This window comes from Crocodylus siamensis, chromosome 1, assembly GCF_052110815.1.
Source record: "Crocodylus siamensis isolate JL-2025a chromosome 1, ASM5211081v1, whole genome shotgun sequence".
NCBI classification, from domain to species: domain Eukaryota; kingdom Metazoa; phylum Chordata; order Crocodylia; family Crocodylidae; genus Crocodylus; species Crocodylus siamensis.
Window position 1 is genome coordinate 15,829,433 of NC_143395.1, and position 24,729 is coordinate 15,854,161.

The window sequence follows — 24,729 nt, forward strand, 5'->3', positions numbered from 1 at the left end:
GGCTGCACCCAGCCTCCTCCACTGAGCTCAGCTCCCCGCGGCTCTCAGCCCTGTGGAAAGCAGCTTGGTGGTGGGAGGCAGAGCGCAGCACTAGCTCTGCCTGCCTCCCACCACTGGGCTGAGCCACATGGGGCTGCGGAGCCACTTGGAGCACAGCCCTGGCTCTCCTCTGCCTCCCACCACCCGGCTGCTGCTTCAAAACTCAAGATGTTTAGAAACTTTTGGAATATTTCAGCTGGCCTAATTTTTTGTCGAGGCTGTTTCGAAGCCCTTCATTTCATTTTGACATTGCTGTTTTGAGCTCGAAACGATTTGAAGCAGTGTCAAAACAAAACAGCTGGTGAAGCTTTGCACAGCCCTAGTAGGCAGGCTCCAAGCAGGTTGCCCTGGGGTCTGAGGGGAAGTTTAGCCATTGCCCCACTAATGTTTTGGAACACAAGGGACCGTAAGCAGGAGTGAGGTGCCTGGCTGCTAGGATTGCCCTGGAGTCTCCAGGAATTTGATCTAAATCTACAGGAGACCTCTGAGAGTCACCCAGGAAATAATTGATAGGGCATTCATTAGAATAAATACTAGATGTCATGCCTGTAGAAGGGTGACTGTGCCCAAAAGCTTGCTAAGAACTTTTTTCCAACTACTCAGTTGGTCTAATAAAAGATACCACATCTACTTAAAAAGCCTTGCCTGCCTATGTTCTGAGACCAAAAATGGAGCAAATGTCGAGTCTGATTTATACAATAGTCCAGTGGGTTTTTAAAATGTAATAGCAATGTACATTTGCCTTCCTGATGTAAAGTCTACACACTGTAATCTGTAACTGATATACGCAAGCACATGGGCACATTCATGTTGTGTGCATTGGTATTTGCTGGTGCATTGGTGTTCTGGAAACCTCCTGCAATAGATTCAAACAGAACTGGCAACCCTACTAGCTGCTCAGGCTCGGGCACCTCTATACACATATGGGAATCTGAACTGAGGTTTTCAGGGAATTCTTCAGTCCAAACTAGAGATGCTAAATGAATGCAGATTCCTCTAGAGTTAAGCATTGTTGAGCAGGGGTTTCCTGTACTGCTTTTTTGGATTTAGGTGCCTCAAATATTTTAGGTGCCTACAATTCCTTTATAGATCTCACCCAAGTTAGGGGGAATTTAGGCAATGAACTCCAAAAGTGTGATCCTCAAAATACATTGTGTTTTCGTTCATGGAAAGATTTCATGTGACTTCATATGTGTTGGATCACACTCCAGGAGCCTTGGAGGAGTAACTAGGAAGTTTTCCATCCTGGGTAGAAGTAGTGACTGGATTAGTGGCAGCAGCCAGGTTGATAGTGGTTGCCATTCTTGTTCCCCTCTAAGTCAGAGCTCAGGGCTGGTGCCCTGTTCCCCCACTCCTAACTGGTGCTCTGTTCACTGATGAGCATAAGGAGTTAACAATGTGTGGAAGAGACCATACAGCTCTATACACAGCTTGAAAAGATTCACTGATCCTGAATGGCCAAAATGGAAGCTATTGATTTAGCACAATACTCCTAGCAAATGGTACACACTGATAAGAAACGGGTTGCTTTTACTGGTATTTGGAGCATATGCGCAGCCATTCTGGTAGCAGCATACTTTCCAGGCCAAATCTAAGGAAACAGAATAGTCCAAATCCTGTCCTCAGATGTTTGTGCATGTTCCTTTCCAAGCCCTCTGATTCTGTAGCAGAACGTACTCAGGCAGAGCTGATATTCGGTGCAGTAGAGGACAGTGGTACATACATAGCCAAGGTCAGTGGTTGGCAACCTTTTTAGGCTGTAGTGACCCAGTTTTGGTCAAAGGTGGGCACTAGGACCCAGCCACCACTGCTGCTTTTCCCTGCAAACATGGGTGGTAGGGGAGCATCTGCAGCTGGTACTTTCCTTTGGCAGCAGGGAAAGTTGACAGCTGCTGAAGACCCTGTCTGCTGAATACCACTAGGCTGGTTCAAATGGCTCCACAAACTGGATCTGGCCTGTGGGATGTAGATTGCTGGTGCCTCACCTAAGAAGATAAAAAGTGCCATGCTGGGTCCATCTAGTCCCATAGCCTGTCTCCAGCAGTGGCAGAAGTAGATGCTATAAAGTAGGGGTGGGCAATGATTTGGACCCAGGGACCACATAGGGAGGTTTGATGAGTTGTTGTGTCCTGGGTCGGCACCCTGCTCCCCCACCACCCCCATCACAACAACTCATCAAAACTCCCTGTGTGGGATAGGGCCACGGGCAAGCAGGGAGCGGTGTTCAGGAGTAAGACATGAGAGTGAGGTTGGGATAATGGGGCAAGGTCACAGGGTGGCTCCTGCCCCATGGGAGATGTGGAGGAGGCGAGAGAGGGGGCATGTGTGCATGTTTGTGTGTGTGTGTGTGGGGGGCTTTCTGGGCACTAGATCCTGAGAGCAGGTCAAGGGTGAGGGGGGAGGAGAGGGAAGGGGACATGTGCAGCAGAGCTCACCTGGGCAGTGTGGTCCATGGTTGTTCCCATGACACTCCGTATGGGGCCAATCCCCACCTGGGGCAGCTTGCACCGTACTCCAGCTTATGCCTGCTGGCCCAGCCCTGGCCAGCATGCACAGCTTACTGGTGGTGGGGCTGCTCCCAGTGCAGCTGCTGCTCAGCTCCCCTCGCCTCCAGTGATGGCTCCTCCTCCTGCTCCTGCTGCATCGCTCTGGACTGGGAGCAAGCTTCATCCTGGCAGCTTCTGCCCCACTGTACAGGGTTCCAGCTCCTGGCTGTCTTACACCCACTTGGCTGCCTGTGCCCGGTGGGCAGAGTAGAGCTGGAGCCCCACACAGCAGGTAAGCTGTGCACACTGACTGGGGCAGAGCTGACAGGTGCAGGCTGGAGTGTGGCATGGGATGCCCTTGGCAGGACTTGACCCCATGCAGAGCACTGTGGGCTGGATCAAGTCAACTGGTGAGCAACCCCACATTGCCTGGATCCAATCATTTGGCAGGCTGGATCTGGCCCACAGGCCATATTTTGCCCATCCCTGCTATGGAGGGAGAGCACTGAACTGAATATACAGAGAGTGTTCTAGCCCCAATTCAATATCCTCCCTGGGGCTAGGTTCTCAGGACAATACTCTCAGGTGAACTTCCACTGCATTCAAAAGGAATTTTGTTTAAAAACTGAGGCTAGGCCCTGAAAAGTGCTATTTGTGGTTAACTGGCAGCCATTCCTATATTGTTTGAATGCTGGGTCCTGCAATAATAGAACTCATTGCTTCATGCCTATTCATTTAAAAAGAATCCAGCATAGAAATGCGAGCTGGTAGCCTAAAAGCCTCTCCTAAAAGAATGGGGAGCTCATTATGGACAGCTTAGAGACCCATAACTGCCAGTGAACTCTAGACAGATTCATAGATTCATAGATGCTAGGGTCAGAAGGGACCTCAACAGATCATCGAGTCTGACCCCCTGCATAGGCAGGAAAGTGTGCTGTGTTCAGATAACCCCAGCCAGATGTCCATCCAACCTCCTCTTGAAGACCCCCAGGGTCGGGGAGAGCACCAGCTTCCTTGGGAGCCCATTCCTGATTTTGGCCACTCTAACTGTGAAGTACTTCCTGATGTCCAGTCTAAATCTGCTCTTTGCTAGCTCATGGCCATTATTTCTTGTGACCTGCAGGGGCGCCTTGGTGAGTAGAGCCTCACCAATTCCCTCCTGCACCCCCATGATGAATTTATAGGCAGCCACAGGGTCGCCTCTCAACCTTCTTTTGCGGGGGCTGAAGAGGTCCAGGTGCCCTAGTCTCTCCTCGTAGGGCTTGGCCATACGAGTGGCCCTTCTCTGGACCCTCTCCAGGTTATCCACATCCCTCTTGAAGTGCAGCACCCAAAACTGGACGCAGTACTCCAGCTGTGGTCTGACCAGCGCCCAATAGAGGGGAAGTATCACTTCTTTGGTTCTGTTTGTCACGCATCTGCTGATGCATGATAAAGTGCAGTTAGCTTTTCTGATGACTTCATCACACTGACGACTCATGTTCATTTTGGAGTCTACTAGGACTCCGAGATCCCTTTCCACTTCCGTGCTACTAAACAGGTCATTTCCTAGGCAGTAGGTGTGCTGGACATTTTTCCTCCTTAGGTGCAGCACTGTGCATTTCTCCTTGTTAAATCTTATTCTATTGTTTTCTGCCCATTTGTCCTTGAAAGAAGGGAGCCTTCAGGTGGCATCTCTGGAACTGTGAGGAAAGCTGACATTTATATTTCTTGTACGTACTTATCTATTATGTGGCCATTTGGGTCCATTTTTGGTAAAATGCAGTCATGTTTTCCTATTGGGGGTAGATAAAATGCTTGGAGTTATGTTTGATAACATACGGACAAATGAGCGATGTCAGATACACCTAGGACAAGGGTTGCTGTTGCTGTGGTGGAATGAAGGGAGCCCTGAGTGAGGTCGGCTTGGATGAGGAAAAAGAAGAGAAAGTTTTGTGTCATGGAAGTGTTTGCAAGAGTAGAAGCAAGAGAGAGAAGGACTCTTACTCAGGAGTCTTTCATTATTGCAGTGAGAACCTTTCTGGGGGCCTGTGTGCTAATGATTTCCTTCTACAGAGTCTGCTTTGACTACTGCCTGAAAATCCCAAGTGCCTTGGAGGACGTGTTGAAAGCTAAAAAGCAGGCATGACAAAGCCTGGGAATGGCAGTGCAGTGAAAACAACAGTGCGAGTTAGTGATTGAGCCGAAGCCACCCAAGGCAGAGCAACAGCATGAATGAAGGGTTCTTGTGAAGACCTCACAACCAAGAGCAGCGGTAGCTTCAGCTGGGATAGGCAGCAGCCCCTGGGAATCTGTGCATGCCAAGGGGTGGAAGGTTGACTTCACCAGAAGCTGGATTTCTCTGAGTTTGGACGACAAACTGGGCGTGGGGTTTAATGAAGTGAGGAGGGAAGTGGCTACTACCTCATCACATAGGGATTCTGGTTTTCGCTGTTTAAAAATCGCAGATTCTCAAATTAAAAAACCCCAAATCCACGATTAAAATGAAACACCACTATAGATATAGGTATCAGTTGAACACACAGTTTTATTGATACATTTATAATTTTAAAGCCGTTTGGAAGCCTACCAGTGCCTCAATCACTATAGCAAAATAAATTCTAAATACCTACACATTTTGGCATTTGATTTTGGGATTTTTATCATGGAAGATCAGAACTCCCCTGTCCTCTTTGCTCACCAGGATGCGGGTCCAGCTGCAGCTGTCCCCCCACCGCTTTATGGTGCTGAGCAGCCCATATATGCTGGTGCCCTGCCCATGCCATTGCGCCTCACTCCCCACCCACAACCCCTGGCCCTCCTGGCATCCTTGACTCCCCACCCACAGCCCCCTCATCCCCTGGCTCCCAGGGACGCAGGTCTACAGCCTCCTGCCCCGCAAGCAGTGCCCAAGCCCCGGCTGCCACCTGTGGGAGATGGTGGCTGCTGCGGCAGAGTGGAGCTTGGAGTCTGGCTTAACCTCCCCCATGGGCGGCACAGCTGGAGCAGAGCTTGTGGCAAAGGCCGATTGTGGGCTCCCCACCCTGACGGTCTCCCTCAAGGCTTCTGCAGCCCAGCAGGTGGGAATGGTGTGGCAGGGCAGAGCAGGGTGAAGCAGGGAGGCTCAAACCTTCACTGGGAGCACCATGCTGCCATAATGAGGCTCCCCCTGCAGCAGCAGGGGGCAGAACTCTGCGCTGCTGCCCCTGCTGCTGGGTGGGCAGGGAGCATCTCGCCACGGTGGCACGGGGGCTTGCAGCAGCGGCACTAATCTTCCCTGCCCCACTCTGCTCTGCTGCACCAGGTCCTGCCGCTGAGGCCCCGAGGGAAGGCAGCAGGGTGGGAAGCCCTGAGCCTGCAGTGGCCAGCCCGCATCTACCCCTGCTCTGCGCGTAAAGCTGGGAGGCACGTGTAGCAGGCTCACCTTTCAGGGCTTGGGTTCAGTCCCAGGCTTGAGACCCTGCTGTTTTGACTGGTGGAACCCATCCACCAATCAGGAGGCAGCAAGAGAAATAAAGTCACGCCCCTTTCCTGAGAAGAGGCCCCCCGGACCTGATTGAAGACTGTAAACTGTCAGGTCCGGAAGACTTCAGGGGCGGAGCGCTGGAGCATATAAGAGGCGCTGCGTGCCCAGCAAGAGGGGCGATGCAGCGAGGGACTCAAGAAGAGTGCAGCCAAGAAAAGCTGGGGGAGCTCTCCTCCAGCAGGAAATAGGCCCAAGGCTGCTGAAGCTGCCCCTGGAGGAGCAGCCTTGGGAGCGATGCGAGACCACTCGGGCTGTTGACAGTGCACAGGGTCAGTGTGTGGAGACCCAGCCCTGGGAGCGGTGTGAGACCATTCAGGCCCATCATGGTGTGTGGTTTGGGAGTTGCAAGTGGTTTTTTTTTTTTTTTTTTTCTGTTTTTTTGCACCAGTCCTGGAAGCACTGTAATACCAGGTCAATGCATGGAGTGGATGGAGCACGCTCCGGTTCCACCACCCAATACCAAAAAGAATCTGCTCAATATAGACCTCCCATGGAGAACATATCCGAGCCAAGTACCCTGGGGAGCTCGCCTACGTGGTCCCGCTGCTTCCCCTGCCAGGTAAGTAACCACCTTCCAGATCATGGTGTCTCCCCTGCCAGGTAAGTTGCAAGTGGTGGCTTGAACCTGCAACCCTGGAGGACCACATGGTGCATAGGGTGGTGCATGGGCCTGAGCCTTGCAGGCCGTGGCAGGGCCGCTCAGGCATCATGGTGAGTAACCCCAGTAGGTGGCTGGGCAGGGTGGTGTGCAAGCAGCGCACAGTGGAGCGGGGCCGGGGAGCAGCAGAGGCTGTTTGGGTTAGCCACCCGGCGTAAGGATGGTTGGTTAGAGCCTGGCCTGCGCTAAAAGAGCCCTCAGTGCCGAGCCAGGGCATGGGGCGTGAGGCTCAGCACCCAGGAGCCAGCAGCCGTGGTGCAGCAGCTTGGGTTGAGTGCCGGGCTTGAGATCCTGCTGTTTTGACTGGTGGAGCCCATCCACCAATCAGGAGGCAGGAAGAGAAATAAAGTCATGCCCCTTTCCTGAGCACAGGGTGGGGAGGAGCCCAGCGGCTCAAGAGCGGCCTGGAGAGGTGCTCCAGCAGAGGAGACCCCATCGAGCTGCACCCTGACCGCTGTCACCTGAGGCGGCGTGAGTCATTGGGCCCTTGGGTCCCACAAGGGAAAGATGTTTGGGGTGGGCAAACCCAGAGAAGGGGCTGGGTGAGCCGCCCCCTACCTAGTCAAGGCCCTTGGGGGGGGGGGCCCTGGTGCTTCCTGGACACCCCCCAAGGGACCCCATTGGAAGGAGGACTATGTCTTGCCATGGGTCAGGGACTATATTAAGGAACAGGTGTTATTACGATTATTCCTGTTTGTGCCTTATATTTTGTAATTGAAATGCTGTATTGTGATGTTGTGTTGATGCTGCTGAAATTGTTTTATCGTGATGGGTAAATAGTGTTATTTAGGGTTTGACCTTGGTTATTGGTTAATGTTCACTGTGTAAATATGTGTATATGGTATTTAGTTTTATGATTATGTATATTATAACTCAGTAAATTGTATCTAGTTAAGAACTTTGGGCTTGGGCTAACTCTATAGAGGAAAGAGGGATCTGCTCAAAATTCTGGCATCCCTCTCACAGCACCCCCTCCTGTCTACCTGTCCCATCCAATTGAGAATAGGGCACACGCTTGGGTGTAACTGGGTTACACACGTGTCCCCCATACCTCCTGCCTCCCAGGAGTGCACGCATTGCTGGGGAGCCAGTCCCCACCCCCTGCCCCAGATAGCTGCCTATGGCCCCATCCCACTCCCCACCTGGGCCCTGTGGCTGCACATGACCCTGGCCCCAAGCTCCATGCACTGCCTGGGCTGAGCAACAGCCCAAGCCTCAGCCCTGCCCAACTTCCTCCCTCCCTCACTATGGGGGCCTCAATTCCCTTCCCACGCCCCACACACCTACCTGCAGGAGCTGCTTTCCAAGCTGCCTGGTGGCCTTGTGCATGTGTGTGCGCACGTGCACATGGTGCCCTGTGGCTGACTGCCCTCCTCCCGCTCCCCCCAGCCCCTTGTGAACTGGTACTCTGCCAGCCTGCAAAGGGAAACCCACTGTTTCCTGTGGTTTTCTCCTTAAAACGAGAAAATCCAGGTTTTACCACATTTTTCCGTTGCAAACAGAAAACCTGGACTCCTACTCATCAGCCACTCACAGCTGTGGGAGGAGGATGGGGCACTGGACTATTGCCACGGGATCCTGGAGGGGGAGCTTATTTGCATCACTGTTAATTTATTATTTAGGTTTCTCTGAATTTCATTGTGCTTCCCTTTCCCCTTTAATAGAGTCCTGTTTGGTTAACCTCTGCTGCAGCTCACTTCTTTTAAGTGGGGAACTGCTGCTCACTGGGAGCACCTGAATGCTGATATATTAACTTCCCTAGATTTTTAGGTGATTTTAGGTGACTAATTTTTTTGAGCTGGTATTACTTGAATTTGTTAGTAGGAATCACTTGAAGGTGATTCTGGCCCTTTTTAATGCTAAACTATGCCTGGCAGTAAGGTATAAAAAGGAATGAATTGTTTTTGGAAAAACTCAGTAATTCAGGAGTTATAATCCAATTCACTTTAAAAAAAAATGTAAAGGTCGGAAGATCTGGAAGCAAATTTGACCTAGTATATAGCATTAGTGTATTAAGAGGCTGGATTTGTAAAGCAAAACATACTATTTTAGCAAGACTGCTGGAGAATAAGATTGTAATAGAAAATGGATATATAAAAATCTATGTGGTAGGTACATGAGAGCTGGGTAGAAAATGTTGGAGTTACTGATATTTTTAACAATTATTTCGTATTAAAATGTTGCTAATGTGTATATTAACATACTTAAAAGTATTATTAAAATAAACTCTACACTATGGGCTTGATTGTACATGCATTGTTTCATGCCAGTTTTTAATGGAGCTACACCAGCAAAAAGCTAGTGTAATGCAGTGCAGAATCAAGCCCTGAAAATGATACAGGGCTGTTCTTACGCTAAGTCGCACAGTCTAATTATGAATTCTCTTATGGTGAAATTCATGTATTTCAGAGGGCTACCATCACAAAGCCTTCTCCATGGGGGTGAACTTATTACCCTTGGAGTGATTTTGATTACGATTAAAATCTGTTTCAATGTAGCACAGCTGGTGTATAAATAAAACATTATTATATTCAAGTCCTTCACAAACTTGATAGAGAAGACCCTTTGGGTAAATCTGACAGCTTTTGTTAGACCAACTCAAATAGTTGGAAAAATTCTGTGCAAGCTTTCAGGTATAAATATCCTTCGTCACAAACTAGATGGCTTTTATACGGTGACATGACAAGTTAAGTTTTTGGGAAGGTCAATAAATAGCACTAGATGTACTAGTGTGCTGATTAGGATGTGATAATAAATACCTCAGCTTTCTTTTTATGACTATTGGGCTGTATAAATTGGGCATTGTACCACAGTGCCCTGTTATGGGATATGATATGGCCCCATCATTGTGATTAAATCCTCTCTACAACCATTAAGCACATGGCAGCTCTGTTGGATACTACTCATCTTTCTTTTAATTCACTGGTGGAATAAATGACAATGACAGATCACTAGTGATTGTGTTTTTGGGTCCTGATTTCATATTTATACAAAAAATCTTTCTATCCTTTTTTTCTCCTTGCAGAAAGAACCATTGTATATGACATGATAGAGGCCAGTCAGTAGGGCTGATGATTTCTCTAAACAGTGGTTGGTCTGAAACACCTTTGGTAACCTGCACCTATCTGCCCATATTCATATCCATATCCATATTCACCTATCTGCCTATATCTACAGATGTTATTCATGGATGAGTATCAGTCTAGGTACCAGACCAATTTCTATTTGACACATCATGTTCTTTTTCTTTTTTATCCAACTTCAACTTCCTGCTTCCCTATCAGAAGGAGAAAGTGGCATCCTCTTGAAGCTTCACTCTGGCTTCATTTTTTTCCTGGCAAGAGCAGAGCCCTTTTCTCCTCTACAAAAATGGTGTATCCTTCATATAAGTTAGCAAACTCGAGGTAAAAACCCTAGCAAAGGCACTTACAGTTAACTAACTAGAGTTGAAAACACACCTTTTTCATAATACAAAGATCTCAGTTTCCTGACCAACGCAGGGTCATGGAAGCTTAAGTCACTCTTCTACTTCAGCCATACAACACTGATAATTCAAAACTGCTTTCTGCCACAGATCCAAATAAAAACTAAATTTTAACCACTTCCATATTATATGAGCTCCATGCAGTTTAATGTTTAGACTGAGTGTATTTGCAAATAAATCAATACAACATTAAGGTTTTTCCTTTAATAGATTTAAGCTGCAGTTGGGTGGAAAAGAAAAATGTGCAAAGCCGCAAGCTGATTCAAAGGCTGGTCAGCATCATTGGTGAACATTTTTCTGCAGCACAGATCTTTTTACACAAGAAAGGAAAGCCCATTCAGACTGCTGTAGAGCATAATTGTACATGACAGTCCATGTTAACTTTCAGTAGTTTAATGGAAAAAAATAAATACTTCAGATTTTTTTTTAACTGACCCAAACAGCTGCCCAATGTGTAATAGGCTCTTGTTTTAGGTTTTTTTTGTTTGTTTGTTTTAGCCTGACCATTTCATATTGACTTAGGTCAGTACGAATGGTAATATACTTACTGCAATAGAGACTAACTCAGCTGAAAAATCAGATTTTAAAATAACTGTGCCCAAATACTAGCTTTGCGAAATGTGCCACTCGTGGTAGAAGTATGCATTTCCTTTAAGTCATCTGCTTGGATAATGAACATTGCAGGCAGGTCTTAGCTAAATGGAGTTTGCTGCCATCTGAGATTTTACCTGCTAATCAAAGCAAACCTTTTGCTGTACTTTTGTAGGGGTTATGAAGAAAATGATCATGCGATAATTACATAAACAACATGTTATTTATACATCAAAGATGTATTCAACACACTGTAAGTTACAGATGCCTTTTAGTGCTCTTAAACATCATACCTAGCAATTTGCTCACAAATATTGAATTCTGCAGCCAGTCCATAATGGGTAGGGAAAATAATTTATTCTTCAGTGGGAGACTTTGAATAACAAAGGAAAGAATTTACTCCATAGAAAAAAATCAGCAAAGCATTTTTTGCTTTAAAACATGATCACATTAAACAGTCAGTTCATGCTGACTTCTCAGAGTATTCTATTTATTAAAGTCTTCTTCATAGTTTCAGAGTTTCAGAGTTGGTTGGGTTGGAAGGGACCTGAGCAGATCATCAAGTCTGACCACTTGTCATGGCAGAAAAGAGTACTGGGGTCAAACGACCTCAGCAAGGTGATTGTCTAGCCTTGTGTTAAAGACCCCCAGGGTAGGAGCCAGCACCACTTCTCTTGGAAGCTGGTTTCAGATCCTAGCCGACCTGACTGTGAAGTAGCGCTTTCTGATGTCTAATCTGAATTTACCCTCTGCCAGCTTGTGACTGTTATTCCTGGTCACTCCTGCTAGTGCTCGGAGAAACAGGGACTCCCCCAATGCCTGCTGGTCCCCCTTGACTAGTTTGTAACAGGCCACTAGATCCCCCCTCAGCCTTCTCTTATGGAGGCTGAACAGCTTCAGGTCTTGTAGCCTGTCCTCATAGGGCCTGCCCTGCTGCCCCCTGATCATGCGAGTGGCCCTCCTCTGGACCCGCTCCATGTTGTCCACATCCCTCCTTCAGTGTGGCACCCAGAACTGGATGCAGTACTCCAGTTGCGGCCTGACCAGTGCCGCCTAGAGGGGAAGGATCTCCTCTTTGGACCTGCTCGAGATGCATCTGTGGGTGCATGACAAGGTGCGGTTGGCCTTCCTAACTGCCTCCCCACACTGCCGGCCCATGTTCATCTTGGCATCAATGATGACCCCAAGATCCTTTTCTGCCTCTGTACTGACAAGAAGGGAGTTCTGCTCTGTACACACCAGCCTGTAGGTATGGTGCTGGTTGTTCCTCCCCAGGTGCATCACTTTGCACTTGTTGGTGTTGAATCCCATCCTAGTATCATCCGCCCACCCCTGTAACCTGTCTAGGTCTGATTGCAGCCTATTCTTCCCTTCTAGTGTGCCCACTTCCCCCATCTTAGTGTCATCTGCAAATTTGAACAGAGTGCTTTTTATCCCTTTGTCCAAGTCACTGATGAAGAAGTTGAACAGTGCAGGCCCGAGGACCGAGCCCTGGGGGACCCCACTGCCCACATCCCTCCAGGTCAAAAATGACCCATCCACCACCACTCTCTGGGTGCGGTCCTCCAGCCAGTTAGTGACCCATCTGACTGTGTAGATATCGACACCACAGTCCCCTAGTTTTTTAATGAGAATGGGGTGAGAGACCGTGTTGAAGGCCTTCCTAAAGTCCAGAAAGACTATGTCCACTGCTACCCCTGCATCCAAGGATTTGGTGACCTGGTCACAGAAGGCCACCAGGTTGGTTTGATAGGACCTGCCTCTAATGAACCCGTGTTGGTTGCCCCTAAGCATAATCTCCCCTGCTGGACCCTCGTGGACATGCGCCAGGATAATTCTCTCAAAAAGCGTACCCAGGATCGAGGTAAGACTAACTGGCCTATAGTTTACTGGGTCCTCCTTCCTCCCTTTTTTAAAAATGGGAACCACATTGGCCCTTTTCCAGTCTTCTTCATACACAATATTGTAGATTTGGAATGGAGAGGAAATAAAGTAAATTCCCTCATATGTTGAATTATGTAATCGTTAAATGAACAGTTAGTGAGACATTAAATTATACTTCTGCCTTCTAGCTACCCAGAGTCATTGGTTCCATGGCATTTTCTGTAAATCCTTACCCAAATCAAATTCAGTTAATTGCTTTCTCATTGTCTGCATCCCCACTGCAGTTTTAGATGGATATTTAATTATTCATAATGTTATCATGACTGGTGACCATTGAACAGTATAGTTATAATTTTGTACATTTTTTGCCAGTATTGAGGGTGGGAGAAATGTCGGAACAATTTCCCAAATGTTCATAAAAAGCTGGATACAGTTATGAGTATAAAGAAGTGGACAAGCATTCTTTAGCCAATATCTAGGAAGTATTAGAAGGGGTCTTAAGGTTCAATGTATCTAATTTTATACCTCACGTAAGAAACTAGAAACTTGACTTTTCAAATACATGCAGGACACTCTATAGTGCATTCACTATATAAATAATTAGGCAGCATAACTAATGTGTTTGCATGTATGTGATGCAGGGATGGACATTAAGTGCATTTTTACATATGTTGCTGATGCAGCACTGGGCACTTTTAATTAGCTAGCTGAGCTAATTAAAAGACCCCGCATGTCACATGTATCAGCAGCACAGCACGTCGCTGTGCTGAGAAAATGGCGGTGGTGCTCTTTGAACTAAAGCACATTGAACGTGTTTTAGTTCAAAATGTACTGCTGCCATTTTCTCAGCACAGAGGCGCACTGCACTGCTGATACACGTGGCACGTGAAGCTGCCAGAGCGCATCAGTTTACATGCTGCAACAAGAGTACATTAATCAAGTCTGCTCTGATGCGCTGGATTTCCAGTGTGTTGGACCAGGCTCCCTGCATGTGTGTAAGTGCCTTAAGTGTATTAGTGCATTCATTATACATCAAGAGAGAACAGAAAGAAATACAATGAAACTCCATGGGAGAAAATATCCTGAGGCCAGGTACAGACATTATATTTTTCCTGGGATAAGTGATCAGAAATTGGTCTCTACCCATAACAGAACAGAACTTTGGTACACAAAACTGGTCCAGGCCTATAACAGAACAGAAGTTCGGCACACACAGACTAGTTATAAAATGTTGGAACCCAGTCTAAGATTTGCTCACCACCACCAAAGGGTGAATGTTTGTTCTGTTCACTACTGATATAATCTATGCCACTTAGAAAAAACCACGTAACTTTGATCGATTCTGCCTCAGGCTTTTTGAGTGTCTGTACTTGGCAGCAGTCTCACCATAAATACAAGGACTTGCATTGTTAATTAAAATTGACATATAAAAATACTTGTTTTTGGTCCATTCTTGGTTGAATCACCTTTTTGTATCATATTAAAAGATCAATTGACAACAGTGATCTCCATATAGCCCTTAACATTTTGTACTTTGCCACTATTCTTTCTAGAAGAGAAGAATCATACTATTAGTCTAAAAAACGAGTAATGTGTCTACTAGTGTGGCATATAATGTTTAGAGACAGTCTTTGCAATACTTAATGCCAGGGCAAGCATATGACCCATTTGCCCAATATATAAAGTATAACAACACTATTATGAAGTGATGATATGTTTACATACCCTTTGTAACAGGATTAAAGTTTTCTTAATTGTCCCCTGCTTGAACCTAATGTAATGTTTTTGGTGTGTCCTATAGAATAATATTGAAAGAATGAACAAATCAGTGGCGGAACCTTCTGAGATTTGCCTAATTACAACTCAAATTGTTCCCATATTGGAAATTACATGCATATAATGCCTTTTGGGGCACAGAATAGAAGAAGCATATGAAGGTCAGCCAACAGTGCATTGCAGTGAGTGCTGTCTCCATGAACTTTTAAAAAGTCGTTTTCATGCAATGAGACATACATTAATTTACTAGAAACAGATTTTAGAATTGCTTTATCCAATTTTGGAGGGCTTAATTCTGCAATCCACAGAAACCTGCTGTAATAAATATAAATTTTGATTGCACTGAGTCCATTTAGATTTTCACAAGCAGAAACCACTCTGCAGGGTCAAGCATGGAATTAGAATGATCCTGTTACAGCAAAGGGATCAAGTTCTGCTCGTCCTGAAAACTCCCAAACACCTTCACAGAATTTAGATTGGGTCATCCCTCAGCATCCAAAAAATCCTCAGTAGGAAACTTTAGCGGCTAAGGAATATCAGATGGCACCATATGTATATCTCTGAGATGCAGTCCATTTGCTATCTGTAGTGTGCAAATATGTTATCACCTTACTGTATCCTGACACAAATCCCTAAAATCTTGTCTTTATATGCATATGCACTTCAAGAGCAGCTGATGGCCAAAAGGTAGTAAATTCAGCAGAATGGAACTTGAATCCAGTAAGACGCATGCATGGATTATCCCCGTGTAAACAGCTGAGGCTTATTAAAGATTAGTTAGATCATACTGAAGCTTTACCTAAGGGCTGATGTTTTAAAAGACGAAAATGAACCTCTTCCCTATCGCTTTTGCTAAAGTTATAAAGAATCTTATCTTGAAAGCTAGTATTTTGGCCTTACACACATACACACACGCACACACAGGCGCGCACACAGGCGCGCACACACATGTGCACACACACACATCTCAGAAACAGTGCTTCAAAATCATAAAAAAGCTCAAAACCCAAAATGAGCTCCTCCCCCGCCCTCTCCCCTGCAAAAAAGTCCAAACCCAAACACCTGTGGTCAAAAACTGGGGGCACACTTAAAAGGCAGTTTCTACATACCTCACATTATTAATATTGTTTGATAAGACTAAAAACCCATTAGTTTCTACCTTTCACCTTGAAGTTTACTTTGTCAATTTGTATTTTAAAATCATATGACCTTCCACACTTGCCTGTTGCAAAATATTTCTTAGAATCAGCCCCATCCCCAAACTGGGAACTGGCTGTAGCATCTTGTGCCTAAGGGCTCCCTCAGAGTAGCTGCTCACTTCAAAAGCAACATTTTCTGAAGGAAGGAAGTCGATTTGGTGCCCAGTGATTATAGGTCAAAGGAACACCTAGCGAACACATATTTATATAACAGAAATAAGCACAATGGGATTTGCTTGATGGCAGTTCAATGAAGTTCATATAGTACGTCTTGGGAGCATTTACCATTGGTCTATCCTACAAGTGGACATTGTGCCTCAGAGTACGCCAGCGCTGGTATTACTGCCAGCACCATTTTCACAGGTAAAAGGAAAATGTGACGATCCGGCAGCTTTATGCTTTGATTTCCTCTGGCTTTTTGGAGAGAGTTCATCAATGAAAGTTTTTGTCCTGGCCGTACCTCCATTTTGAAAATCTTCATTCATCCTTCATCAGAGCAGTCCAAAAATTAGCTACTGAAAAACACCTGGAAAACTCCTCACCATGACGAGCAAGGGAATGAAAGCAGTGCTTTCAGGCTGCGTGAGAAGATTCGACCTATCATGATGCACATGTTTTTATCAATAATTATGTCTAGTAGTTATGAATACTGCACCTTTGACAGATCCGCTGTGGATGATTTCAGAGGTTTATGCAGCTCAAAACCAAACTTTGTCATGGCTAAAATTTTCTACCTTACTGGCAGTTCAGTTCAAATAGTTAATAGAGAAAGGCCAAAACACTGAAATCACATTGGAACAGCATCAAAATTCCAGGCAGCTAAGGTCTGGGGACTATGTTTCACCCATTATAGACCTGAAAAATGGCCATGCAAAGGAATGCCTACCTAGCAGGCTTCTTCCCATTCAGAAACAGGGCATGGGTGCATCTCAAATCATTAAAAGCTGTGACCAGATTCTCTGTGGTGATGCAGATACTTTGTGTGGCACCACCAGTGCAAGCTGGCTCTCAGGTAAGCATAACTGAAGTAGCTTCCTTGGGAAGATGTATAGAGCTGGCTTCCACATCACTGCACTCCTATGCTAGCCAAAAAGTATGGCAGAAGGAGAGGACATGTTATAGACTTCCTTGCATGGTGCCAGTCCAGGGTTGTGACTTCACCCTCTTTTAGCTGTGAGCAGGAAGAGAACTCAGATTGCTCCCGGTTTCTCCCTGGATGCAGGGAAGCCCTATTCCATTTTTGCTCTCTCCCTGCCCTGAACTGAATGTCATGCAGTTTACCCAGACCCCAGAATCTGCTTCCTATTGTGTGCGTTGCCTGTGTAGGCAAGCAGCAACCATTTCCAGGGGAAAAAAATATGCAGAGACGGTACCAGTCATTTCTGGAAATCATCTACTGTTGTTCTTTCCCTAAATGGAGCAGCAAATGATTTGTTGCCGCTACTAATGTTGGCAGTTTGGTGGGTGTTATCTCAGCCAATCAGCTTTGGTAGCAAAAACATTTCTCACAGCTCCCTTGGCCTGGTTCATTGCAAAGGAACACTAACAATTTAAGTTGAGTCTGAACTAGCTGCTTAGATGGGGACTGCCAAGTCTTTGTGCATGCTTCTGTGCAATTATAATTATGAAAATTGCTCTCCAGCTTGTGAAATGGTGGAGACTTGCAGGCTTTTTTAATTAAGAGGCTGTCAAAAATATATGTGGTTTCAGTACACAAAACCATGGCATTTAGGGAAAAAAAAATTAAAAATTCTTGTTAATTCATGGATCCAGGACTCCTTCCATGCCATTATCTTGACTTTTAAAGCTGTGTCATAATGGTCTTCAGAGCAATTATATTATGATTAAAGCAATGTTACTACAAATTATGATAATGCCACTTTGGAGCCACAGTTATGGTGAGAACTGGGTAAATTTTAAGAGAAAATATTGAGAAATGATTGTTTGACAAAATGCTTCAAGTTTGCTTTGATGGCAAGTGTACCTAGGTAATACTGTAGTCTCCATCACTATGAGGCCCAGGTGCTCAAAGGGATTTAGTCATGGCAATGCTCAGTGTCACCAAGCCTAACTTATAGATCCCAGAGTGGAATTTGCAGCTCCAACTTAGGCACCCAAGTTCTGTGAGGAGAATTAGGTGCAAGCAGTGGGATGCATACCACCTACCACAGTGAGCAACGGGTAGTCTAAGTAAACCAGTGGGAAGTGCTTTAGGGCTGGACTTAGCCTCCGTGCAGGTATCTGTGTGAAATTGTGTTCTTAAGTTTTTCCTTGGCTGGGGACTGCCCAAAACAGGATAGTCCCCAGCCAGCCAGCTCCAGGCTGCACTTGCTGGGGACACCTAGGTTCCCTCCCCGGGGCCAGGGTCAGGGTGGCGACAGAGCCAGGAAATCCTCCCCCGCTGAGCCGGGAAGGGGCTCCCTGCCTGCATTGAGCCCTTTAAACATGGTGCAGGCAGTGGGGGAGAGGTTCCCTCTAGGGTGCATGCGTGCGCAGCTCCGCACAACTAAAAGTGTGGCCATGCACAGACTTTTCAAGGCTGCGCACCAGGAGAGCGAGGAGGCACGTGGCCTCGGGGCCGGGGAGCGGAGCAGTGTCCTGGAGCTGGTGGAGCCTCACTGGGGCAGGCAGCAGCTCCTTCCTGAGGTGAGGCAAGGCAGGGATGGAGCCTGGGGCAGGGGACTGGCACGGGCTCTGCTGGCTCCAGGAAAGTGCTCCACCCCCCAGCCCTGATGAGCGGGAGTGGAGCACTTACCTGGAGCCGGCGGAGCCCGTGCCAAGCTCTGGCTCCAGCCCCTGGTCCCTGGCTCCCAGTCCCCAGCTCCTGGCCCCAGCCTCCAACCTCGAGCCCCTGACCCCCGGCCCCAGCCACCGGCCCATCTCGTGGCCCCAGCCCCTGGCTCCTGCTTCCGGCTCCAGCATCCGACCCCAGCTCCAGCCTCTGGGCCCTGGCCCCGGCCTCCGGCCTCCAGCTCTCAGCCCCCTTTGGTAAGTATCCCATGCCGAACCGAGGTGGTGCGCTCACGGACCGAGGCGGCGCGCTCATGGACCGCTGCTCCTTAGAGGGAACATTGAGCGGGGGGCGAGCGGGGCACAGGCTCTTGCTGTGGGGTTCCTTGCGGCTGCAGGTTCCATAGGATAGGACAGGCCAGCCCTGGCTATGGCACCATTACTAATACCAAGTAAATTTGCTACTTGCATTTGCAGGTAGCAAATTTTCTTGGGATTAGAGAGATTTACTGTGAAGTAAGCATGTGCACATGTAGACACATCCTTACTTCACAGTAAACTATGCTAATTCACCGTTTAGCATCTCATGTAGATGAACCTAAGATAGTCTACATTTAAAGTCTAGAACAGAGAGAGTTCATCACACAGGAGATAGTTCTTCTAATTTGCATTCAGCCTGAATGGGAAAGATAGCCTTTCACAAGCTGAGCAAACCCATTTTCAGAAAAATGAAGCCAGTCAAACATCTGCCCTTCAATCTCTTTGTGCATTACTACAGGACTTGCCATTTTAAAAGATATAACTTTTGTGTCTCCCACTCCTGCCTCCAGATGGGACATATCTTGCATTTTGAGAAATACTGGTCTTTGGATGACTTCCCCTGCATGATTAAAGTGATGCTGATGCTGCAATGGCTACCTGAGTTTGCAGAGAGACTGAAACGAGCTCTAGACTGTCTCATTTGTTTCAATGGATGTCAAGATTCTGCAAACTCAGAAAGCCATTTGCAGCATCAGCTACATTTAATCATGCCGTGATGGATTTCTTTGCAACCCTAACAGCTAGAGGCTTTTAAAATAAAAGTTGAGATTTGGCAAAGTCCTTAAGGCAGAAACACATTACATATTGCAAGATATTCAAACACTATGACAGTGAGGACCATTCAAAGACATAAAAGAGAAAAATGAGCAGGTTTGCACAGGCCTTCCTCATCTGTTCTGCTCCCTGGAGGGTGGAAAAGATTAGTGAGGGTTTCTGTTCCCTCCTTCCAAGCCTTCTCTTTTATCTTATCCAATGAATGTTTAACACAAAATACATAAACAGGCCTGGGAGGAGGGACTGGAACCCGAGTCTCCATTTTTCCAAATTAATTATCACATCACTGGGTGTGTCTACACACAAATTTAAGTGCACTTGTGTTAAACATGCAAACTTCCCTGCACAACCCAGGAACTGTTGCAGTCAGGAGAAGGTCCCAGCCTCATGCCACAATTGGGTGACTGAGGAATTGGGCTTAGAAAGAGCTGCAGGGATAGGGCAGGTCCCAGTCGCCTGCCCCGATCCACTGGTGATCAGGGCACGGGGCTGGGACCTGCCCCTCTCCTGCAGCTCTTTTCAAGCCCCATGCCCCTGATCAGGGAGCCAGGGCCAGGAGCTTCCTGCTGCCAGGACAGGGGGACATTGTCCCCACCTCAGCAGCAGGCAGCTTCTTGGGGCCAGGAAATAGCTGTCTCCTGGCCCAGTGCTCCCTGCCAGTGTCTGGGATAGCACCTAAGGGGAGCCTGGAACTCCCTGTGGTGGCTCAGGGGTGCATTGCAGAGCTGCAGGGTACTGGGAGCAAATCCTCTCCCTAATCCCTGCATGTGTAGACATCTACCCAAAACCCCTTACTGGGCACATCTACAGGTGGCACTATGGTGATGTTAGTGCACCATAATTTAGTACTTCCTTATTTTTAGCAGTTACTTTGCTGTAGCAGCATGCTATATTGGAGGAGTGTGTCGCTACAGCAGTGTAACTGCTGGTCATATGTAGACACTCGTGGATGCTACATCAACATAGCGCATTGCTACAGTGATGTAGCATCATGTGTGGATGCACCCACTATGCAGTAGTTTACTGCACAGTACATCTAGGCTGGAGTAAATGCATGTGTAGATGCTCTTCTTATGACTCAAGTAGCTAGAGGCTTGATATTGGAGTTACTGAATTTCTGTGGCCCCCTTATTCAGGAGGTCAGATTATTTAGCATAACGGTCCTTTCTGGATTTAAAATCTCTAAACAGAGGTACTTGTAAAATTTAAACCCTCTTAGGGGTGTGGAATGTTCCTCTTTAGAGCGAAAGGCCGACCTGTACAGGGGGTGGAAGGAGGTGGGGTCCTTCCACTTCTCTCCCCCAGTTTTTCTGTTGAGATAGTTGTAACAGTGATTTGTAGATATTTCTGTGGCTAAAATGTGGCACATAGTCTGTTGTAATCCATGGGATTATGGATAAATCAGTACTGCAGGATCTTGAACACCTCTGTGCTATATGTTACTATATTTTACCAATGTGCTAACTACTTAAGACCAAGAGGTGTGGAGCTGTTATGGACCAGTTAATGAAAACAAAACAAAACAACAAAGGATTAATTGCTCTTTAAACACTTATGTCTAATGTGAGAGGTTGGAATGAATGATCCTTGAGGTCTACTCAAATCCTGTGATTCTACATGTGGAAAGGAAAATTGCATTTGGGGTGACAGCAGTTTGGGAGACATATGCTAGAGCTGTCAGCAGTAAAACATCTTTAGATTTAGACATCATGATGGATCTGGTTAGGAATTTTTTAGTAAAACATTTCTTTTCCCATAGGAAGACATTGAATCACCAAAAATAGAACTTTTCAAAGGAAAAGGGTACTTTTAATGGTTTTTTTTTTTAATAGATTCATAGATTCATAGATGCTAGGGTCAGAAGGGACCTCAACAGATCATCGAGTCTGACCCCCTGCATAGGCAGGAAAGAGTGCTGTATTTAGATGACCCCAGCCAGATGCCTATCCAATCTCCTCTTGAACATCCCCAGGGTAGGGGAGAGCACTACCTCCCTTGGGAGCCCATTTCTGATTTTGGCCACGCTAACTGTGAAGAATTTCTTCCTAATGTCCAGTCTAAATCTGCTCTCTGTTAGCTCATGGCCATTATTTCTTGTGATCCCCAGGGGCACCTTGGTGAGTAGAGCCTCACCAATTCCCTTCTGTGCCCCCATGATGAATTTATAAGCAGCTACAAGGTCACCTCTCAACCTTCTCTTGCAGAGGCTGAAGAGGTCCAGGTGCCCTAGTCTCTCCTCGTAGGGCTTGGCCTGCAAGCTCTTAACCATACAAATGGCCCTTATCTCGACCCTCTCCAGGTTATCCACATCCCTCTTGAAATGCTTGCCCAAAATACTGCAAGCAGTTCTCCAACTGCGGTCTGACCAGCGCCCGATAGAGGGGAAGTATCACCTCCTTTGTTTGTCACACTGACGACTCATGTTCATCCACTAGGACTCTGAGATCCCTTTCCGATTCCATGCTACCAAGCAGGTCATTTCCTAGGCAGTAGGTGTGTTGCATATTTTTCCTCCCTAGATGCAGCACTTTGCATTTCTCCTGGTTAAATCTCATTCTATTGTTTTCTGCCCCTTTGTCCAACCTGTCCAGGTCTGCCTGTAGTTGTTCCCTCCCCTCCGGTGTGTCCACTTCTCCCCACAGTTTTGTATCATCTGCAAACTTGGACAGAGTACACTTCACTCCCTCATCCAAGTCACTGATGAAGACATTGAGGAGTATCGGTCCAAGGACCGAGCCCTGTGGGACCCCACTTCCCACGTCCTTCCATTTCAATACCAACCCATCCACCACCACTCTCTGGGTACGACCCTCTAGCCAATTTGCCACCCACCGGACTGTGCAATCATCCAAGTCACAGCCTCTTAATTTGTTCACCAGTATGGGGTGTGATACTGTATTGAAGGCCTTCCTGAAGTCTAAGTAAATGATATCTACCCCTACTCTCGCATCTGAGTTCTAGGTAACCTGGTCATAAAAAAAGACTAGATTAGTCAGGCATGATCTACCTGCTACGAATATGTGCTGGTTTCCCCTCAGCATAATTTTTCCTGCTGGGCTCTCACATATATGAGCCTTAATAGTCTTTTCAAAGACTTTACCAAGGATGGAGGTGAGACTGACTGGCCTGTAGTTGCCTAGATCCTCCTTCCTCCCCTTCTTGAAAATAAGGACTACATTGGCCCTTTTCCAGTCCTCTGGAACCTGGCCTGTGTGCCACGAGTGCTCAAATATTCTTGCCAGGGGCTGCGCAATGACATCAGCCAGTGCCTTCAGTACCCTTGGATGGAACTCATCCGGGCCTGCTGACTTAAACACATCCAGTCCTTCCAAGTAACTCTGCACCATCTCAGGGTCAATGCTTGGTAGTCTTGTGCCCTGCTGTTGTCTCTCTACGAATCCATTGTGAGTATTTCGTTACTTGAAAGTATTTCATTAGTTGAAATAGTCTTGAGAAGAATGTTTTGAAGTTGTTAAACTCTTTTCTCTTGACATTTTCCCCCCAAAAATCCAGTTTTGTGTTTTAACGCAAATTTTTATTTTGTTATTTAAATTAATTATAGTAAAAATACATTTAAAATAGGAATGGCCAAAATTGAAACAAATGGTATCAACATGAACAAAGTGAAATGTTCATCTTCAGATTTTTATTGACAAAAAAGTTTTGAAAACTCAAATTTCAGAGGTGACTGAAATGGAGTATGAGTACCTTCACACAGGGAAAGGAGTTGATACTAGTAGTTCAGATTAGTACAACAAAATTGATACTAAACTATTAATGTAATATGCACACTTAGCATGAAACCGCTAACATATGGTAAATACAGTCAATACTTCTCTCTTACCTTGCAGTAAAAACTTAATTTACATTTAGTAATAAATAAGTGACCTCAGTGAAAAAGAGTTTAAAATAACTTGGTTTACCTTCCCTCTACCATGAGTAATGGCACATGGGCAGTTACTCTAGAGCAGTTGATACCTGTTAAATCCTCAACTTTTATCTCATGATAAATATTTTATCTAAACCCTTAATGCAACAAATCATTTAACCAGATTGAACTTTTTTTTTTAATATGTAAATTTTTGCAATTGTCACGTTGGCTTCTGGCTTATTGTCGGAGGGGCAGTCAAAGTAGCCACTGCCTCCCCGTGTTGGGACCACTTACCGGTAGCCAAGGGAGTGGCTCACCTGCAATTGGACGTCTGACTGCGCTCGCCTCGCCTGCCACGACTTTGATGATAATACCTATAGGTTCAGATGGTCTGGAGCGTGTCGTCCAGAAGTGAGACTTCTTTGCTTCTCGCAGGTCCCGCGTTGATGAGGGCTTCACCATCCCTACACCCTTGCCCGTTCCGCCGGGTGGTGACCGCTTATCTGAGCTCGAATTGTCTGTAAAAGAAATGTGAGGATCAACACAAAAAGGCTAGGGCCAGGGATGTCCTAGAGGGTGGGGTCTGCTTCCACCTTCAGCAGACATCCCCCGATGTCCCCCTGGATGCTGTGGGGGTTGAAACCCCTTTTTTACCTCCCCTTGAACTGGCCAGCTCTGGCTCTTCCTTTATGCCGGGTCTGGTCGTCCCAGCTCCTCCCTCCTCCCGGCACCTGAATGAAGTGAGTTCCTGCACAATGTTTTGGGCCGGGTACGCGTGTTCAGCATAATTGCGCCTGGGTGGGGAGCCTCGGAGCCTGCCAGCTCCTTCTCTCCCTCACACTTATGACAAGGACAACTTAACTTGCTGGTTGAATTAATAAATGCCAAAAATAAACACCGTTTAAAAATCAAAATCTCTCAGATCACCAACGTCTCATTCAGATTCAGAGTGGTCCAAAATTTCAAATACAAATCTGTCACTCCAAGTTTCTTGGCTTTGAAGTCTCCTGTGACACTAACCTTGGTTGCTGGAAACATGTTTTTCACATTTGAAAATGTCTGTCACATTTTGGAGCATCTCAGTGGATTACCTCACAGTGGCATGCAGCACACAGGAAATCTGAAAAATATGCTGCTTTAACCTGCCCTTAAGGAAACGGCACTATTCAAAGTAGGGTGTGTTTTAAATCTTGCTTGCTTGTTTGTATAACTGCACAACACAGCACCAGCTACACTGAAATGTGGAGGTCGTATCTGGAACCACAGGGCTGTCCTGAGGATAAGTTCATTAATGTGGGTAAGGCGCGTGGGTAAGACGGCAGTGTAAAAGTGGAGGTTCGAAGCAGTGAGGGATTTGTTTCTGAAGTGCAAGCTGAAATTGCTTCATAATGGATTCAGTTTATGAAATAAT

The 24,729-nt window shown here is 46.4% G+C and overlaps 1 protein-coding gene across 1 annotated transcript in view; it reads right to left on the reverse strand.

Moving 5' to 3' along the window:
- LOC149872605 (uncharacterized) overlaps positions 1-23,780 on the reverse strand; it is a 112,913-nt gene extending 89,133 nt beyond the window's left edge. The window contains exon 1 of the mRNA XM_090031820.1: positions 23,636-23,780. Within this exon, the coding sequence (XP_089887946.1) occupies positions 23,636-23,780 (145 nt within the window). The remainder of the gene's footprint in view (positions 1-23,635) is intronic.
- Positions 23,781-24,729: the final 949 nt, after the last annotated feature.